General features: G+C 53.7%; 1 protein-coding gene and 1 long non-coding RNA gene across 2 annotated transcripts in view; one reads left to right on the forward strand and one right to left on the reverse strand.

The window, feature by feature from the left end:
- Positions 1–1,810, reverse strand: part of LOC309807548 — a 44,366-nt gene extending 42,556 nt beyond the window's left edge. The window contains exon 1 of the long non-coding RNA XR_014294597.1: positions 1,469–1,810. This is a non-coding gene — a long non-coding RNA (uncharacterized lncRNA). The remainder of the gene's footprint in view (positions 1–1,468) is intronic.
- Positions 1,811–2,077: 267 nt separating this feature from the next.
- Positions 2,078–15,227, forward strand: part of WT1 (WT1 transcription factor) — a 47,109-nt gene continuing 33,959 nt past the window's right edge. Inside the window, 6 exon segments of the mRNA XM_082627782.1 lie at positions 2,078–2,611; positions 7,535–7,598; positions 7,600–7,624; positions 7,626–7,692; positions 8,299–8,421; positions 8,866–8,968. Of these exon segments, the coding sequence (XP_082483908.1) occupies positions 2,167–2,611; positions 7,535–7,598; positions 7,600–7,624; positions 7,626–7,692; positions 8,299–8,421; positions 8,866–8,968 (827 nt within the window). The 5' untranslated portion in view covers positions 2,078–2,166.

Raw genomic sequence — 15,227 nt, forward strand, 5'->3', positions numbered from 1 at the left:
GGCCTAGAGAGCCTTTTCACTTCTTTTTTTAAAAAGAAAAAGAAAGAAAAAGTTTCTGAGTGAAGACTTCGCAAAGTCAGGCACCAAAGTAGAGCAGAGAAGTGTCCACCACCGCGAAAGCGGTCCGGCGATCAAACGGGGTAGCGCCTGTTCTTGACCTTTGCCCTCACGGTTTCCTGCGCCTCCAAGACAAGCGACCCCAAGAGGAGGGAACTGCACTTAGCGTGTAGGTCTTGAGCTGGCACACGCTTCGGGTCCGCAGCGAGAACTCCTGGCTACCGTTTACTGAGTAGAAATGAACTAAAACCAACGCGTAAGAAATTGTGAGTAAATCAAGGCTTTAAAACTCCCGGCTTCTTTATAAAACTGCAACTACCTTGATTGTTGCTTCACATGGGCTTGGCTGAAAAGCTTCGGGCCCCATCCCCGGCCAGCCTCGTGTCAGAGGCCAGGCGGCAACAGGCCGCTTCCCGCCCGGCGCTCCTGGCAGTCCCAGGCTGCGCCGTCGCCGCTGCCTCCTGGGCGTTTCCACGCGCCCCTGAAGCGCACTCCCATCCAGTTTCCCGGCTCTTACTAGCCTAGGGTTTGTTTGACGATAGAAGCCGACTCTTTTGGAAGAACCAAAAGAAACAAAACCTCAAGCACCTGCTCTGGGGCGCGGGGCTCCCAAAGAATGATTAGGTGGAGGGAGGAATCTGATTTGGCGATGCCAGGCGCTGGGAGCTCTGAACAGTAAGAACCCTGCCTTGGACCTTGGGCCGCTGGAGGCTCTCTTCCGTCCGCGTACCCTGGCTTGCGCCTCCTGATCAGTCACTACGCATGCAGAATGGTACTCCCGACTGGAGTGAGCGGAGGCAGAGCTCAGCAGGAGCGGCTCCAAGAGCCAACCTCGCCCCAAGGACTTCGTATCTAAACCTTCCCCTCCCGCTAACCTCCAAACTCGGCGCCTGGATTCTCCGACCGGAATCTGGGCATTTCCCTAAGGGTTTTCTTCCCTCCCAAACTAGCCGCCGTTTTGTTTTCCCGGTTTCCCCGTAGAAGAGTTAGGTACTCCTCACTAGAAAGGGTGATTAAGTGCCGCTGACACCGATTTTAGGTAGGCGGCAACCGCCCTTCTCCGGGCGCAAACCTCACCATGTCGCCAACTACCAGACGGTGGATATACGCCCCGTTTATCACAAATGATGCAACCTCCAGGTGACCCACGTTCGCCTGAGTCTGGCCTCTGGAATCCACAAAAAGCCACCCCGCTCCCCAGTGACCCCAAGATTATGAACACCAGTCCAGCCTGACGTCTCTAGAAGCAAGAGCCGCCGCCTCTTTGAAGTCCGGTAAAGTTCTCTGCGTTATCCTTAAGTTCCCGCCCTCGTGGAGCCCCCTGCCCCTCCCTCCAACCCGCCCTCCCTGATTAACAACCCCTTCCCTACCCCCATCACACAGGGATGCAGAGGGGACATTCAGTGCTCACCTGGAGAGGCTCGCCAGTGCCCCAAGGCGCCCACACTCGCGAAGGCCGAGAAGGGGAGGTGGGGGGAGGATTGTGTCCCACAGGCCTGCGGAGAGCGCATGGCGGATAGGAGAGGAGGGTGTCTCCGAGAGGGACGCTCCCTCGGGCCCGCCCCCCACTCCCACTGCGAGGACGCCCCCAAGGAGTCGCGCGCCCTGCCTAATCTGCTAGGGCTGCGGTGTGAATGGAGCCGCCGAGACTCCTGACTCCTCCTCCTCCCCCGCCGCCGGCCCCTCTTATTTGAGCTTTGGGAAGCTGGGGGTAGCCAGGCAGCTGGGGTAAGGAGTTCAAGGCAGCGCCCACACTCGGGGGCTCTCGCAACTCGACCGCCTATCCGCTCCCCCCTTCCCGCCCTCCCTCCCACTCATTCACCCACCCACCCACCCATAGCCGGGACTGCAGCCCAGGAGCCCGGGCCCCGCCGCCTCCTCGCCGCGATCCTGGACTTCCCCCTGCCGCAAGAGCCGGCATCCACGTGTGCCCCGGAGCCAGCGTCTAAGCACACGCTCCGCTCCGGGCCTGGGTGCCTTCAGCAGACCGAGCAGCCGGGGATCCGGGGCCCGGAAGGCATCTGGGCCAAGTTAGGCGCGGCGGAATCGAGCGCCGAGCGTCCGCAAAGCCGGTGGGGCCGCGGAGCGTCCGGGGCTGAGCCACAGCAAATGGGCTCCGACGTGCGGGACCTGAACGCGCTGCTGCCGGCGGTACCCTCGCTGGGTGGCGGCGGCGGTTGCGCCCTGCCCGTGAGCGGCGCGGCGCAGTGGGCGCCGGTGCTGGACTTTGCGCCCCCGGGCGCCTCGGCTTACGGTTCCTTGGGCGGTCCTGCGCCGCCGCCTGCTCCGCCGCCACCACCCCCGCCGCCGCCGCCTCACTCCTTCATCAAACAGGAGCCGAGCTGGGGTGGCGCGGAGCCGCACGAGGAGCAGTGCTTGAGCGCCTTCACCGTCCACTTCTCGGGCCAGTTCACCGGCACGGCTGGAGCCTGTCGCTACGGACCCTTCGGTCCTCCTCCGCCCAGCCAGGCGTCGTCCGGCCAGGCCAGGATGTTCCCCAACGCGCCCTACCTGCCCAGCTGCCTCGAGAGCCAGCCCGCTATTCGCAACCAGGGTAAGCAGACTGGGGAGCGCCCCCTACATGCGGGGCGGTGGCGACGGGGCTGTGGCTGCACGCGGGCACCCCCCTGTCCTACCCCTTACCTGACCACAGCTCTCACTCGGCTGCCTCCCCAAGGACTGTGAGGGTAGAGGAAGCAGCAGCTGGGGGAGAGGAGGGCAAGGAGAGGGAGTCCAGGGCATGGGCCCCTGACATCCTCCAGAGCGGGGAACTGGACTCTTCGCATGAGCCGGGAGGTCATCTGGGGCCCCTCGGACCTCGGGAGATTCTAAGACTATTCCCCGTGGGAGTGGGAAGCGGGAACTGGTGCAATGCCTGGCTCTGCCTCAGGAAGAGGTTTTGTCGCTCAAGGCACCACTAAACTGTCGCCAGGCATTGGACTTTTTAGACCCTGGATTCAGAGTGGGACCAGCGCAGGGTGAGCAGCCTTTGCTGCCTCTGCCACGCCAAAATGTCCAGGAGCCACTCTAGACCTAAGGGAGGCACAGTAAGCACCTTGGAGCACTAGAATGAGTAAATGAATGAGCTAGAGACAATAGTGGCTTTCCTGGACCCGTGTCCGTGTTGCCTGTGGCTCCAGCGCATGGTAGTGTATAAGTGGATCTCTCCTGGGTTCCAGCTCAGGTGGCGGCCACGCGGGCTCCGGGCTGGAAGAGAGCCCCGTTTATCTGATTCCAATCTCTGCGGGACCGGGTCCTACCACAGGCGGTGGAATAAGGCCCGAGCGTCGTCGGCCTTCCTTCCAGCCCACCTCTGGCACCTCCTCGTCATTGAACACGGGGCTTAGCTGAAGAAAGATTTTTGCAAGACTTGGAGGTTAGAACAAGGACAGGTTTATTTTCCCTTTTCAGTCATTGTACATCGAGGGACACAGCCGGTGGTTTTCTCATCCCGCGCCGGCGCCCTCTCACTTCTCTTTCTCAGGGACCAGCGCGGAACCAATCATGCCAAACCTTTGTATTTTGATTTCTAAGTTTATTCTAATTAGACTTCTGTGCTGTTGGGAACCTAAACCAATTCGGGTTGATTCGATATTTTAGGAAATGCTTTAAAAAAGGAGTGGATACTTTTCCTAGAGCAAAAATTCCCTCGGACCTAGGGACTGGGATGTTTCTAGAATGCGTGGGCTAGGAGGAGCAGAGTATGTACTGTTTGCAGGAGGTGCTGCGGCTCCCGAGGCTCAGAAGAAGGGCCCTGTTCTTCCCGCCTTCACGCGCATGTTCTAAAACTGTATTTCTAGGCTGTTCGTATCTTAGCCCAGCCCGGAGCACTGAGCCCACCAGAAGCTCTGGCGAAACCGAAACCGCCCTCCTCTCTTCGTTCGGGGAACCTGGGATCCATGTTCTGTGGAAGAACCTCAAGCCCACCCATGGGGTCCCTCCACTCTAGGTCTTTCCTAAAGGAAATTAGTGTTTCGAACTCAAGGAGTATTGGAACAGCTCAGTGACTATTACAGATTCTTTTCCTCTGATCGTACCGCCTCTAATTAGCAGGCTGGTGATACCTCTGGCAAATCTCCAGGTCTCAGTTTCCCCATCTGTAAGAGGAGAGCCAAGATGGGCAACCTGGTGTTTGGCTCAGGTTTGAAGTTCTATGCCACAGAAGCAGAAGTCCGACCCTCCCCCCGCAGGGGTTCTAAACACAGAAGGCAGCAGCCACGTAAACCTGGTTGGACCAGAAACGGCAAGACTGGCAGGCAGGTGTGTGACATGAGTGAGTCTCTGTGTGGATGCTTGCTATTTGAAGACACCTGAGAAGCTATTTTGATCTAAGTACCCTCTGTGCAAAATACTACCATTATCATTTATTTGAAACCATCTAGGTTCTGTCAGGGTTTTGGAACCTGGAATCTGCGGCTTTGGTTGGATCCCTGGGTCCATTCTTCTACAGGGTGGTCTGGTGCCCAGAATTTCATCAACTCAGCCTCAGGAGTGAGACTGTGGGCATCCTAGCCAGTGGGCAATATGCTTACAGGAAAAATCCCAATTCCTTTCTAGAGGATAGGCCCAGAATGTTAAAGAGAAAAGGGGCTTGGGAGCTGGAGACCGACTAGCAGGTAAAGGAGTCCCCCCATCCCCATCCTGGGAAATAGCCCAGTAGAGAGGCGGCCCCAGATCCAGGCCACAGCCTGTAAGCCGGTTCCTGTCTTCTTCGGGCTTAGGCTCTCTCTTGTAATCAAAACATAAAGGGATCACACTTGACCAGTCCTTGGGACTCAGTCAGCAGCTAGGAGCTGGGGTCGGATGTCAGAAGCCACTTGTGCCTCAGCCCTGGCATTGGCAACCAGAGTGGGCCCTGGGTCCCTGAGATTTCAGATTTATTCTCTCGATTTCTGGGCTTCCTGCAGCTCTCCCAGCAATGTAGAGTCTTGGCAGGAGGCTTAACCAGGGGAAAGCAAGGGCATCAATTCCTTCCCCAAAGTGTGGGAAAGGCCATCAGTAGGCCGAGGCGGAGAGGAATCAAGCTTCGGGATCCCTGTCCCCAGGCAGGGCAACCTAGCAATGGCCCAGGGGTGGGGACAATGGCTGGCACTCTTGAACCTCCCCCCACCCCAAGGTATCACACCTCGTTTTTCCCCAATTGCTTAAATATTATAGCTGGTATTCTAATCTTGCTTCTAAATATTAATTCAGGAAACATTTATTGAGCACCTACTCTGTGCCAGGCACTGGGGATTGAATGTTAAGACAAAGTGCCTCAACCTTTGCAGGAAGCTCACAGCCTGACACTGGAGGAGCCCCTTATTTTTGGATGAGGAAATCTAGGCTCTAAGAGATAATGTGTGCAGGAGATCTCTCTGTGGCAGAACTTGAACTCAAACCCAGACCATTCTAGGTTATTTCTACCTCCTTTCCCAGGGATCTTGGCCCCGCTGTTGAGATGGATTTTCTCTTCCCTGATGGATGGGCACCCAACCCACTGTAGTCTGTGTGAGGGGTGGGGAATTTGCCGGGGCAGAAGAAGGGCGAGGACGTCGATAGCCCTAGACTAAGTGCGGGGTTTGGGAAGGGAAGACAAAGACTGCTTTGACAGTCTGCGCGATTCCCCCAGACCGGCTGGCGCGCAGCACCCTATACCTCCTACAGGAGGCCTTGTTATCACCGGGCCACCCTAGTGTCACGTGGGGACACCAGCTCAGCCCTAGGGCTAAGGGCGCCCCCCTTGGGTCGCATTGGAGAGGGTATTTCGTTACGGGACAAATTACCCCGTATGCTGCCGCAGCGGCGGAGTCATGATTTTCAGCCTTGGGACCACCTTCCTGACTGAGCCTGCTGTCCACTTCATCCCTCAGCTCCCGCGGGGCCTGGCCCGGCCAGGCCGTTCCCGGGCTCCTCCGCTGCGGCGGGCGGGGGAGAGAGGCGCACAGCATGTCTCGCCTCTCCCCGCGGTCAAGGTTGCACTCCCTTCCCCGGCCGAGACTAATCGTGGGAAAGGCGCTACCTTGGCCCCCCGAGCCTCTCCCTCTAAGGCCTGTACAAGGAGCCTTTGAACACGCTGCCCCTTTCTGCCGGCAGCTGTCTCTCCCCGGGCCTCCGCCCCCGCGCTCTCCGCGCCTGGCTCAGCGCTAGGCCCCGGGACAGCACGCTCTGATCAGTTCCGCATTCGATAAGTTTCTAATTTAAAGAGCCCTCCCTGCTCTCTGAGGGCCCTTTCACCGATGCCCATACCCTCTCCGGGGAGGGGGACTACGAGAGGGGGTTGGAGGCCAGCTTCTGCCCAGCGGTCCGGTGTCCGGTCTGGGACGGATCCTTGGGAGCCTCGCGGGGCGCGGAGGCGACGCGGCCTGCGCAGGAGCTGCAGCCCGCAACCCGTGGCCCTAGCCGCGCACCGAAGGTTGCGGAGCTCGCCTCCGAGGACAGCACCGTGCCCGGGCCATTGCCTTCTCATCGGCTCAGAAATGGAAAAGGGTTCGTCTAGAGACAACTTCTTTATTGCTTCTGTTTCTCCTGTTTATTTAAAAAATGGTATTTGAAAATTCGGCCTTCCCTCTGCAAAACTGGGTGCTTGGAGCCAAATTTCGTTTGTCAGCAGACTGGTAGGCCTTAAACACAACCTGGCCTTCGCTCCCAAAATGAAGTGCCTGGAAGCCCAAGCGTGCTCACCCACTCCTGACAGCTAACAGGGCGGGGGTTATCTTTGCCCACTTAGCAGGCCAGAAATGGAGGCCTCTGGGGTCATGTAAATTATAAAAGCGGGTGGCTTCTTAAGTTGTCAACCTGTGGTGCCAATTGGTGCGTGAGACTTGGACTGCCCTGTACGATCTGGTAATGAAGACCTGTTCAAACCCTCCCTCCCACACTGACACACCACATTCCCCGAAGTGGACTGTAGAAGGTCGGTTTTTGTTTTTGTTTTTTTGGAGATGTGTATTTGAAAGATGTGGGTAATGGCCACCTTTCACTGTTCAATCTAAGTCTTCACTGGACACTTGTTGTAGAGCCTTGACCATGTCTGGGGCAAGAGTGGGGGAATGGGGTTCATTTGACTTATCCCACTCCCAAGAATTGAGCGGGGTTTGGAGACTCAGCTCAGTGCCCAGAGGTGGGGCCGAGGGTGGGGGGACTGGGTCCGGCCCAGTGGCCCTGCAGGGAGACGATGTGAGCGTCTGGACCAATCTGATTCGTCACTTGGTCAGGACCTCAGGCCAGAGACTACCGAGCCTGCGCATAGGCAGGGACCCCACCATTGGGTTCAGGGCTCAGAACTGATCTTTATCTTAGCTGGAGGATACTTTTCACCCAGAGGCAGCTACAGCTTTGCAGAAGCTAGTGGGGTAAATGTTTAAAGTAATTTAGTGACAATAGTCACAGAAGGAGACTACGTTTTTCAACCAACACGTTTTTGGGGTTTTTTTCCCCCTCACTTTCGGAGAGCTGGGGAAGAATACGGGCGGTATTGCCCTCGGTTTCTCGGCAGGGAAACTGAGGCAGAGGACCAGGGCATACCATGGAGGGAAAGGGAGGTACAGTCTCAGGCACATTGAAACAAACAGGCTTCCTGGACTGGTGCGCGCGGAAGCCCGCCCCGGCAGTGGTGGTCACATTCCGACCCGCTGGGCGCGAGGTGGGTCCGAGGTAGGAAGGAGGAGGGCGCGATGTCGAGGCCCGTGGGCCCAACTGGAAAGGCCCCTTCTTTTCCCCCCTCACCAGCTTTCCCGAGGGCCTTGGGTGTCAATGGTGTCGGGTCGCGCAGCCTCAGACAGATAACATTACTCTGTAATTACTCTCCCCATTTAAAGCCCATGCCGTTTAACTGGGCCCGAGTAATTAATGAAAGTTGGTGCGCGGGCCTCTGATTTACGGCTGCGAGTCAGCGCCGGGTCAGGCGAGCAGATTCATTTCGGTCGCCCGCGCTGCCCTGTTTTGGGGGGAGAACAACTTTCTCCGCCGAGCGGTTGGCGGCTTTCATACTTGCGAGGTGTTCGGTGCAGAAGCGGCGGACACCGTGCAAGACAAGGGCGTAAATAAATTGGGAAATGGTGGGGAGGCCTGGGTTTTACTCGGGAAAGGACGGGGAGCCTGTCGCGAGGTCACATTGGGCCCGGCTTCTCGCCGCAAGCCCTGGCGGCTGAGGCATCGGGATCCGAATGAGGGGCTGGGCGCTCCTCGCCCGGGTTCTGGTTCAGACACACGGTCCCTGACTCCCTGCCGACGCTGTTTCTCTCTCGGCCGCGCCCGCAGGATACAGCACGGTCACCTTCGACGGGACGCCCAGCTACGGTCACACGCCCTCGCACCACGCGGCTCAGTTCCCCAATCACTCCTTCAAGCACGAGGACTCCATGGGCCAGCAGGGCTCGCTGGGTAAGCGGAGGGAATGATGTGGGGTCTTTCTCTCCTTCTTCTATGCTATCCCTCACTCCCCAGGAATTTCCAACCCACAGCAAATTGGGGAAGGGAGGAGAGGATAGCTAAAAGAAGTTTAGAAGTAATTAGCCTAATCTCACTCAAAAGAAAAGATTGTTTCCCCCCACCCCAAGTATGTTAACTCCGCTCAGCCGAGACCGCGACTGTCCAGAGGGTCTTTTCGGTGCTCTGTGCCGTGACTGCTAAGGGAATGTGAAGTGAGAGGCTTAGCTCGCTGTGACCTGTAGGCCGTCTCTCTGCACGCCCCGGCATCCAGGCCCCAGTGGCCCCAGCGCAGCCTGGGAGCCCAGCTCAGGATGCTCTGCCCCAGCCCTTGCATGCGGCCTCGCACCCCCAGCCCTTGGTGTGCTGCTCTTACCCCGCTCTCCTGGCTCTCTGCAGGTGAACAGCAGTACTCCGTGCCGCCCCCAGTCTACGGCTGCCACACGCCCACCGACAGCTGCACAGGCAGCCAGGCCCTGCTGCTGAGGACGCCCTACAGCAGGTAGGAAGGCGCTCGGCACCTCATCTGGGTCCTCGCGACCTCGGAGGGGGCGCTCGAGCCAGCGGGCACGGGAACGTCCGACGCGGGGCAGCCCGGATGCGGCCGTGCAGGGTCCTGGAGGCAAAGTACGCCTTTAGCCCACTCGTCTCCATAAAGCAAATGAAAGCCTCTCTTCTGGCTCCTATTTGAAAGAAGTAGCTTTCCCCGTTTCCCGGTGTTCTTACTTTGTGTGTGTACGTTGGTGTTTGGTTTTGGCCGCGCCGCGCGGTGTGCGCGATCTTAGCTCCGCGACTAGGGCTCGAACCTGCGCCCCGTGCAGTGGAAGCGCGGAGTCTTAATCACTGGACCGCCAGGGAAGTCCCCCCCCCCACGGTGTTCTTATTTTGAATATAAATGAGGGCGATTACTGTTTGGAGATGAAGTAGAAGGAGCGGCGCTTTGAGGAGTATTTTTTAAAAGGGCTCTTTGCTGGGAGGATTTCAGCTTCCTCGGGATCAAAGATTAAACACGGGGTCCACTCCCACTCGGTTCTTCTCACTCCTCAAGCCCCTCCTCGCGCACTGGCCACACCCGCCAGCCTTCTCTGGGAAGAATTCGAGGGCGCGTACACTCGGGCCACAGCCTTCTCCCCACCCCTGTCCCCCAGAGTCTCGGGCTGCAGCACCACTCTGTGGGCGTCGTCCCCAGCGCCCAGCTACCCCGGACTGTGTGCGGGACTGTGGTCGGGCGGCAGCGGTACCCGCGGGGAGACCGCTCCAGCCCGCGCCCGCCCTTCTTCCTGTTCCCGTGAGGCCGAAGACCAGCTTCTTTTCCTTGCAGACTCTTTCCCAGCTCCTCGTGCCTTCTCTAGGTTCTTGCTCCACCCTCCACCTTCTCTCCCCCAAATTTACTCTTCAACTTTGGGTGAACTTGGCCGGCATCCCGCGTCACCGATAGGGTTGCCTAGTAACTATACCGGCCGGAGCTGGGCGGGAAGGTGGGGCGGAGGGAGGGAAGTGGCAGATCGCGGCCTTGGATGCCGGGGATTGGGCGCGCATTACCTCATATTCCATCCCTACCCCCCACCCGGTGCTGCGGGGATCCTGATACCGACTGCCCCAGGCTCATCTCCATCCTCCCTCCCCTCTGTTGGAAGACCCGGGGCTGACGTCAAGGGAAGGAGGTAGTGAGGTAATAAAGGAAGGAAAAGCGTCTGCCCTGGGAGGTTGGTGGAAGGAATGGCCGCGCCTGGGGGACCTGCAGTCCCACAGGTGGAGGAGGGGAAGGAATGTTCGCTCCTGAGCCCGCAGGCGGCTCATGCCAATGTTCCGACGTGTTTATGAAACCGAGCCTAGGACGGGTCTGATTCTTCCATCCCGGGGAGGGACAGGGTCGAGCCCGTCTACTTCTGTACGCCTATGGTACACAGATTTTGGAAACCTTTCCTTTTGATCGGGAAATCCGGCATATCTAATCTGATCTTGGATTCAAGATAACTTTTTTTCCTCCCTACTCCCCCCACCTTTTTTTTTTTTAATTTTAGAGAGGTGGGGGGGGAAGGCATGCATTTTGCCCAGATAGAGGTATTGAATGGTCACACCTTCTCACCCTCCTTTTCTCCCTCTCTAGTTAGAACCCAGTTCTGTTCTTTGGCACCTCAGGCCCAGTGATCTGTCCTGAGCAGCCATCTTTGCACCTTCCCTTGGTGGGTCAACTCACTGGAATGGGTACAGGATCTGAAATCTCTGTTGTGAACCCCCTCTCCAAGCAAAACTGAGATGGTGGGGTCATTGCCATCCTTTTTCAGGAGCTGCTCCTGCCCATTGCCAGAGTAGCATTGCTCTTATTCTAGTCATTGGGGGTACAGATGGAATGGTTCCCAGTGGGATGACCTTGACCCAGTCATTCTCCCTTGGCTCCTGGTTGATGCCTCACCCCAAGCAGAGAGGAAGACCTTGGTGCTGGAATGGGTGCTATTTAGATGGGTCCGGATACCTGCTTGGAGGTTGGGGACTGGGAGGCTTTGGAGTCTGGTTCAGTAGTGACACAGTTACACACATTTCTTACTCTCCCCTCTGCAAGCCTAGATCCACCCTGTGGGTGCCTAAGAAGGGACTGAACAGCCTAGAAATGAGTAGGGGATAAAGTGATCACAACTTCTGTATTAACAGCAGTTCTCCAAACTGAGTCCCTGTGGTGGATTTTGACTTAGGGCTGAATTAATGGTTGCTATGGAAGCAGGAAAAGTCACTTGGATTGCATTTTATACCTAAAAATATCACATTTTCTAATCCATCTTCTAACTGGCCACTGTATAAAGCAATTTTGTCAGGTTCATCTTTCAGAGATATTTGCTTATCCCTTTCTTCTTTCTACATAATTGGAACTTCTTTGCTCATTTTTATATGAATGTCATAAAAATACCATTTTCTCTTGTTACAGAAAAATCTCTAAGTAATATCTCCTGAAAAAGAATTTGTGACCCCGTAGGAAAAGTTTGCTTCCTTGAAGTTTGTGCTGAGTCTTTGAAGCTCCATCCACTCTAAATTGACAGCATTTCTAATCACTTTCAAAGATCAGGTACTTCCCCAGCAGTAATGATGGATGGAATTTGTAGGGATGTTTTAAAATTGGATGCATCAACATTACTACCATTACGGTTATGTCATTTCCTTCTTTCCTACTCCTAAAAATGTTTGAAGGATATTTAAATGCTTTTGTGAACACAGTGTTTGAAAAAGCATAGGAAGTACAACTAAACTGTAATCACTTAATGGCTAAACTTTTAGATTTTAGATATTCAGTGGTTCTTCTGATCCCTGGCTCTGTTCCCTTTTCTGTCTAAAACTGGGACCTCCTGTGAAAGGCTTGCTTGTATTTTGTTTGACTTGTTGCACTTGACCCCCTAAGGCAGCCTGCCCAGCTTCTTTGCCCTGCCCTTCCAAAGCTTCTGTCTCCCCATTCTTGGATTTAGTCTCCCTTCCCACATGACCTAAAGGTAATGGTACATACACTGACATTAAATAGCATTGCACAATGTGAATTTGCTTTGAGGAAACTCTCAAAGTTCTCTCCCTATTCTGAGAGAACTGTAAAGTGATTCTCTCCTCTCTTTCAGGTTACAGATCGGAGGAGTTACAGCTATACACAGATGTGATCAGTAGTGAATAGAAAATGACACCCCAATGAACTTACAGAAAGTGTTAGGAGATAGTTTTCTCCATACTCTCTCCCCACCGTATTGAGAGTGGGTAGAATTTTGTCTAAAGGTCACTAAGGATTCTGGAACAGATTTCAGCCCTTCTGGAGCCCAGCAATCATAGCCCTTATTACGTAATCACTAGGCTTTACTGCATATTGTGTGCTGCTGGGCACTGCGCTGCGTGCTTCACTCAGTTTACCCATTTAGTTCTTCTGATTACCTACGAGGTCGGTACGGTAATCCGCACTCTACTGAAGAGGAGATAGGTTCAGAGACTCCGAGTAACTTGCTCAAGTTACACAGCGAGTGAGAATCAGAACCAGGATTTGATTCTTAGTCTCTCTGCCTTCAAAGCTCATGTGTGCTCTGAATCGCTGAGGGACTCCAAGCCACTCAGTGTCCTCCACCTGGAATATTCCCCTTATACAATCTGTGCCAGCACCTTTACTAATAAATAATAAGAACAAATGCTTATATAAACTTACTACTTCCAGAAACCATTCTGAGCACTTCACAAGTGTTGACTTATATACATTTAATCTGAAACTCTTTGAGGTAGGCAAGAGGTTATCACCCCCATTTTACAGAGGAGGAAACTGAAGCCCTTGGAGGTGAATTTGCCCAGTGTGACACAGCAAGGGACAGAGCAAGTGTGAGGCTCCAGAATCCATCTTCCCACCCTCTGCACCCTGCTGCCTCTCCTGATGGCTAAGTGCCATTTCTTTCCAAACGTGGCATCTGCCTTAGGTCTTGCTAGGGGAAGGTCTTTATTCCTCACATTTGTGAAAGAAACCCCGTTATCCATTAGTTTTATCCATAGTTTTCAGTTGAAATCTCTCAGTGGATCAGAGGTGGTATTTTCATTGGTGAGTATTGTAGGAGCCAACTTGAACTTTCTCCTGAAGTCTTAACTCACAAAGCAGCTGTCTTTCAAGCTCCAGACTCCTCCAGCTTTCCCTTTACCACTCACTGGGCGTGAACTACTGAAGTTCAGTCCAGGCTCCTAAAGAAACAGGTAGAAGTGGCAGAGACCTTTCTCCCTTCCATCCAGACCCAGGGGGAGTGACAGCTTCCAGGGCCACCCTGGTCTGTGCTTGCTCAGAGGCAAGGTCCCAGGGAGGGAGGGACCCCATGCTACCCTGAGGGGAAAAAGTAGTGAAGTCCAACCACACTAAGCACAGTTTTCCCCTGATTTTGACCTAGAACAGGCAGCTAGCTGGGCCTTCCCTGCTCACTTCCCTTGAATCCTCTTCCACAAGTCCCCCTCTCTCCCTCAGCTTGCTGAGCTCCTTGGAGCCCACAATCCCTGACCATGCCCATTTCACAGGTTGATTCTCACAGCTACTTTGAAAAGGAGTTCTGTGCCCTGTGTTTGAAAAATATTCCCCCGCACACTTTTTTTTAGACATTCTAGTTCCCTTTTCTTTTTGCACTCTTATTAGGTTTACATATTCATTTTTAGCAACTGTGCTACTAATTTAAATGAGCATGCATGTTTCCTCTGGCCCCCTAGCGGGTAAAACTATTCCAATTCAGAAGCAGTAATTGCTAATTTGAATATTTTTAATTGAATGTTGACAATTCAATCCAATGATGAAGTTGACAGTGGAGCCTGTTACCGGTAGACTGTCTTTCATGTGAGAGAAGCTTCCTTAGCAGCCATAGAGCTTCTGGGGAATCCGGTCAGTGGGAAGTACATGATCTACCTTCAGTGTAGAATTAAATCAGAGGACATCTGTTACCGAAGAAATAAAATCATAATTAATAATGCCTCTTCTTACGTGTCATCTACAAACACTTTACATGGTGTACAAGTTTCATTTAAGACAGTACTGATACTTGTTTCCCATATAGGTAGGCATGAAGGCAGGAAGTCTGAACTGGTTTCCAGGGTGGTGGGCAGTGTTATCAAAGCCAAAGAAAGGCTTGAATTGGACTTGTCTCCAGGGAGCAGGAAAAATCTAGTTTCAATTATTCCTGCAACATTTGTGCTGACCAAGTGTTTATTAATAGAAGTTGAATCCCCAGTGAGTTTTTCTTTGGTTAACTGGTGAGCTAGAGAGAAATTACAATACTAAGAGATTGGCTGTAAAATGATTATTCACCATGGCCTGCTGAGCAGAAATTTCTGAACAGGCAGCCTCCGTGGCGCCTTGGAGGGAAGAACGCAGGAAAAAGTCTGCGTGGAAGTTTGGCTGCAGCCTCTGTGCATGAGCGTTGGTCATCAGGTAGAGGCGTGGGGCAGAGCTATTACAGCAAACTCTGGAAACATCATGAATTCTGATCACAGATGCCAGTTACATGTGCCTTTTTCTTATTGGGAATTTTCTTTCCTTGATCTCGGGAAATACTTTTCTTCTACCAAGATGCTGGTTTGCCAGCCAGCAACCATCTGGCAGAGGTAACTCCAGTCTTAATCAGGTTCGACAGTTCCATGCCAGTGGTAATAAGGACTTTTCTACTTTGTTCTGCTGAATATACTTAAACACACTTAAAGATGAAAATGTACTTGAATTACACATGCATTTGAAGAGTGAGGGAGTTCTGGTCCAGATAATAGCCGAGAGCTTTTCTCTTCCTTTCTTTTTGTGCAGAGGTCAAGAACTCAGTAATACTGCAGTCCAGGCCAAAGCAAACTCTATATGATCTACTACTGATTTCCTTTTAAGTTCCCCTTTTTGCTAGGACTGACTTCCTTTTATTTGACTCCAACTTGCATTAATCCCAGTTATAGAGTTTCTTTCCTCTCTCCCTTGCTTCCAACTTCAAACATTTCTTACATAGGAAACCAGTGACTCTTTCTGTTTAAAGATCTACTTAAAAATATAAAAGACACCATGACTTTCGCAATATATTTTGGCAGCCAGCAATTTCAGAGTTCACTTGCAAACAGACAGAGTTAGATGGGGAGCTGAAGTGCCTACATGACCACTGTGGTCACTGTGAACCAAACCACCTGCTTACCTGCTCTCCTCTGGGACTGAGGTGGTCGACACCTCCAGCGGTCATTTAGTAATTATATGCTTTATTTGCCAGGGGTCATATTTTCCTCTACTGGTGCTGCCTCTTTTCGTGGGT

This window comes from Mesoplodon mirus (assembly GCF_964341445.2).
Source record: "Mesoplodon mirus genome assembly, chromosome: 7".
NCBI classification, from domain to species: Eukaryota; Metazoa; Chordata; class Mammalia; order Artiodactyla; family Ziphiidae; genus Mesoplodon; species Mesoplodon mirus.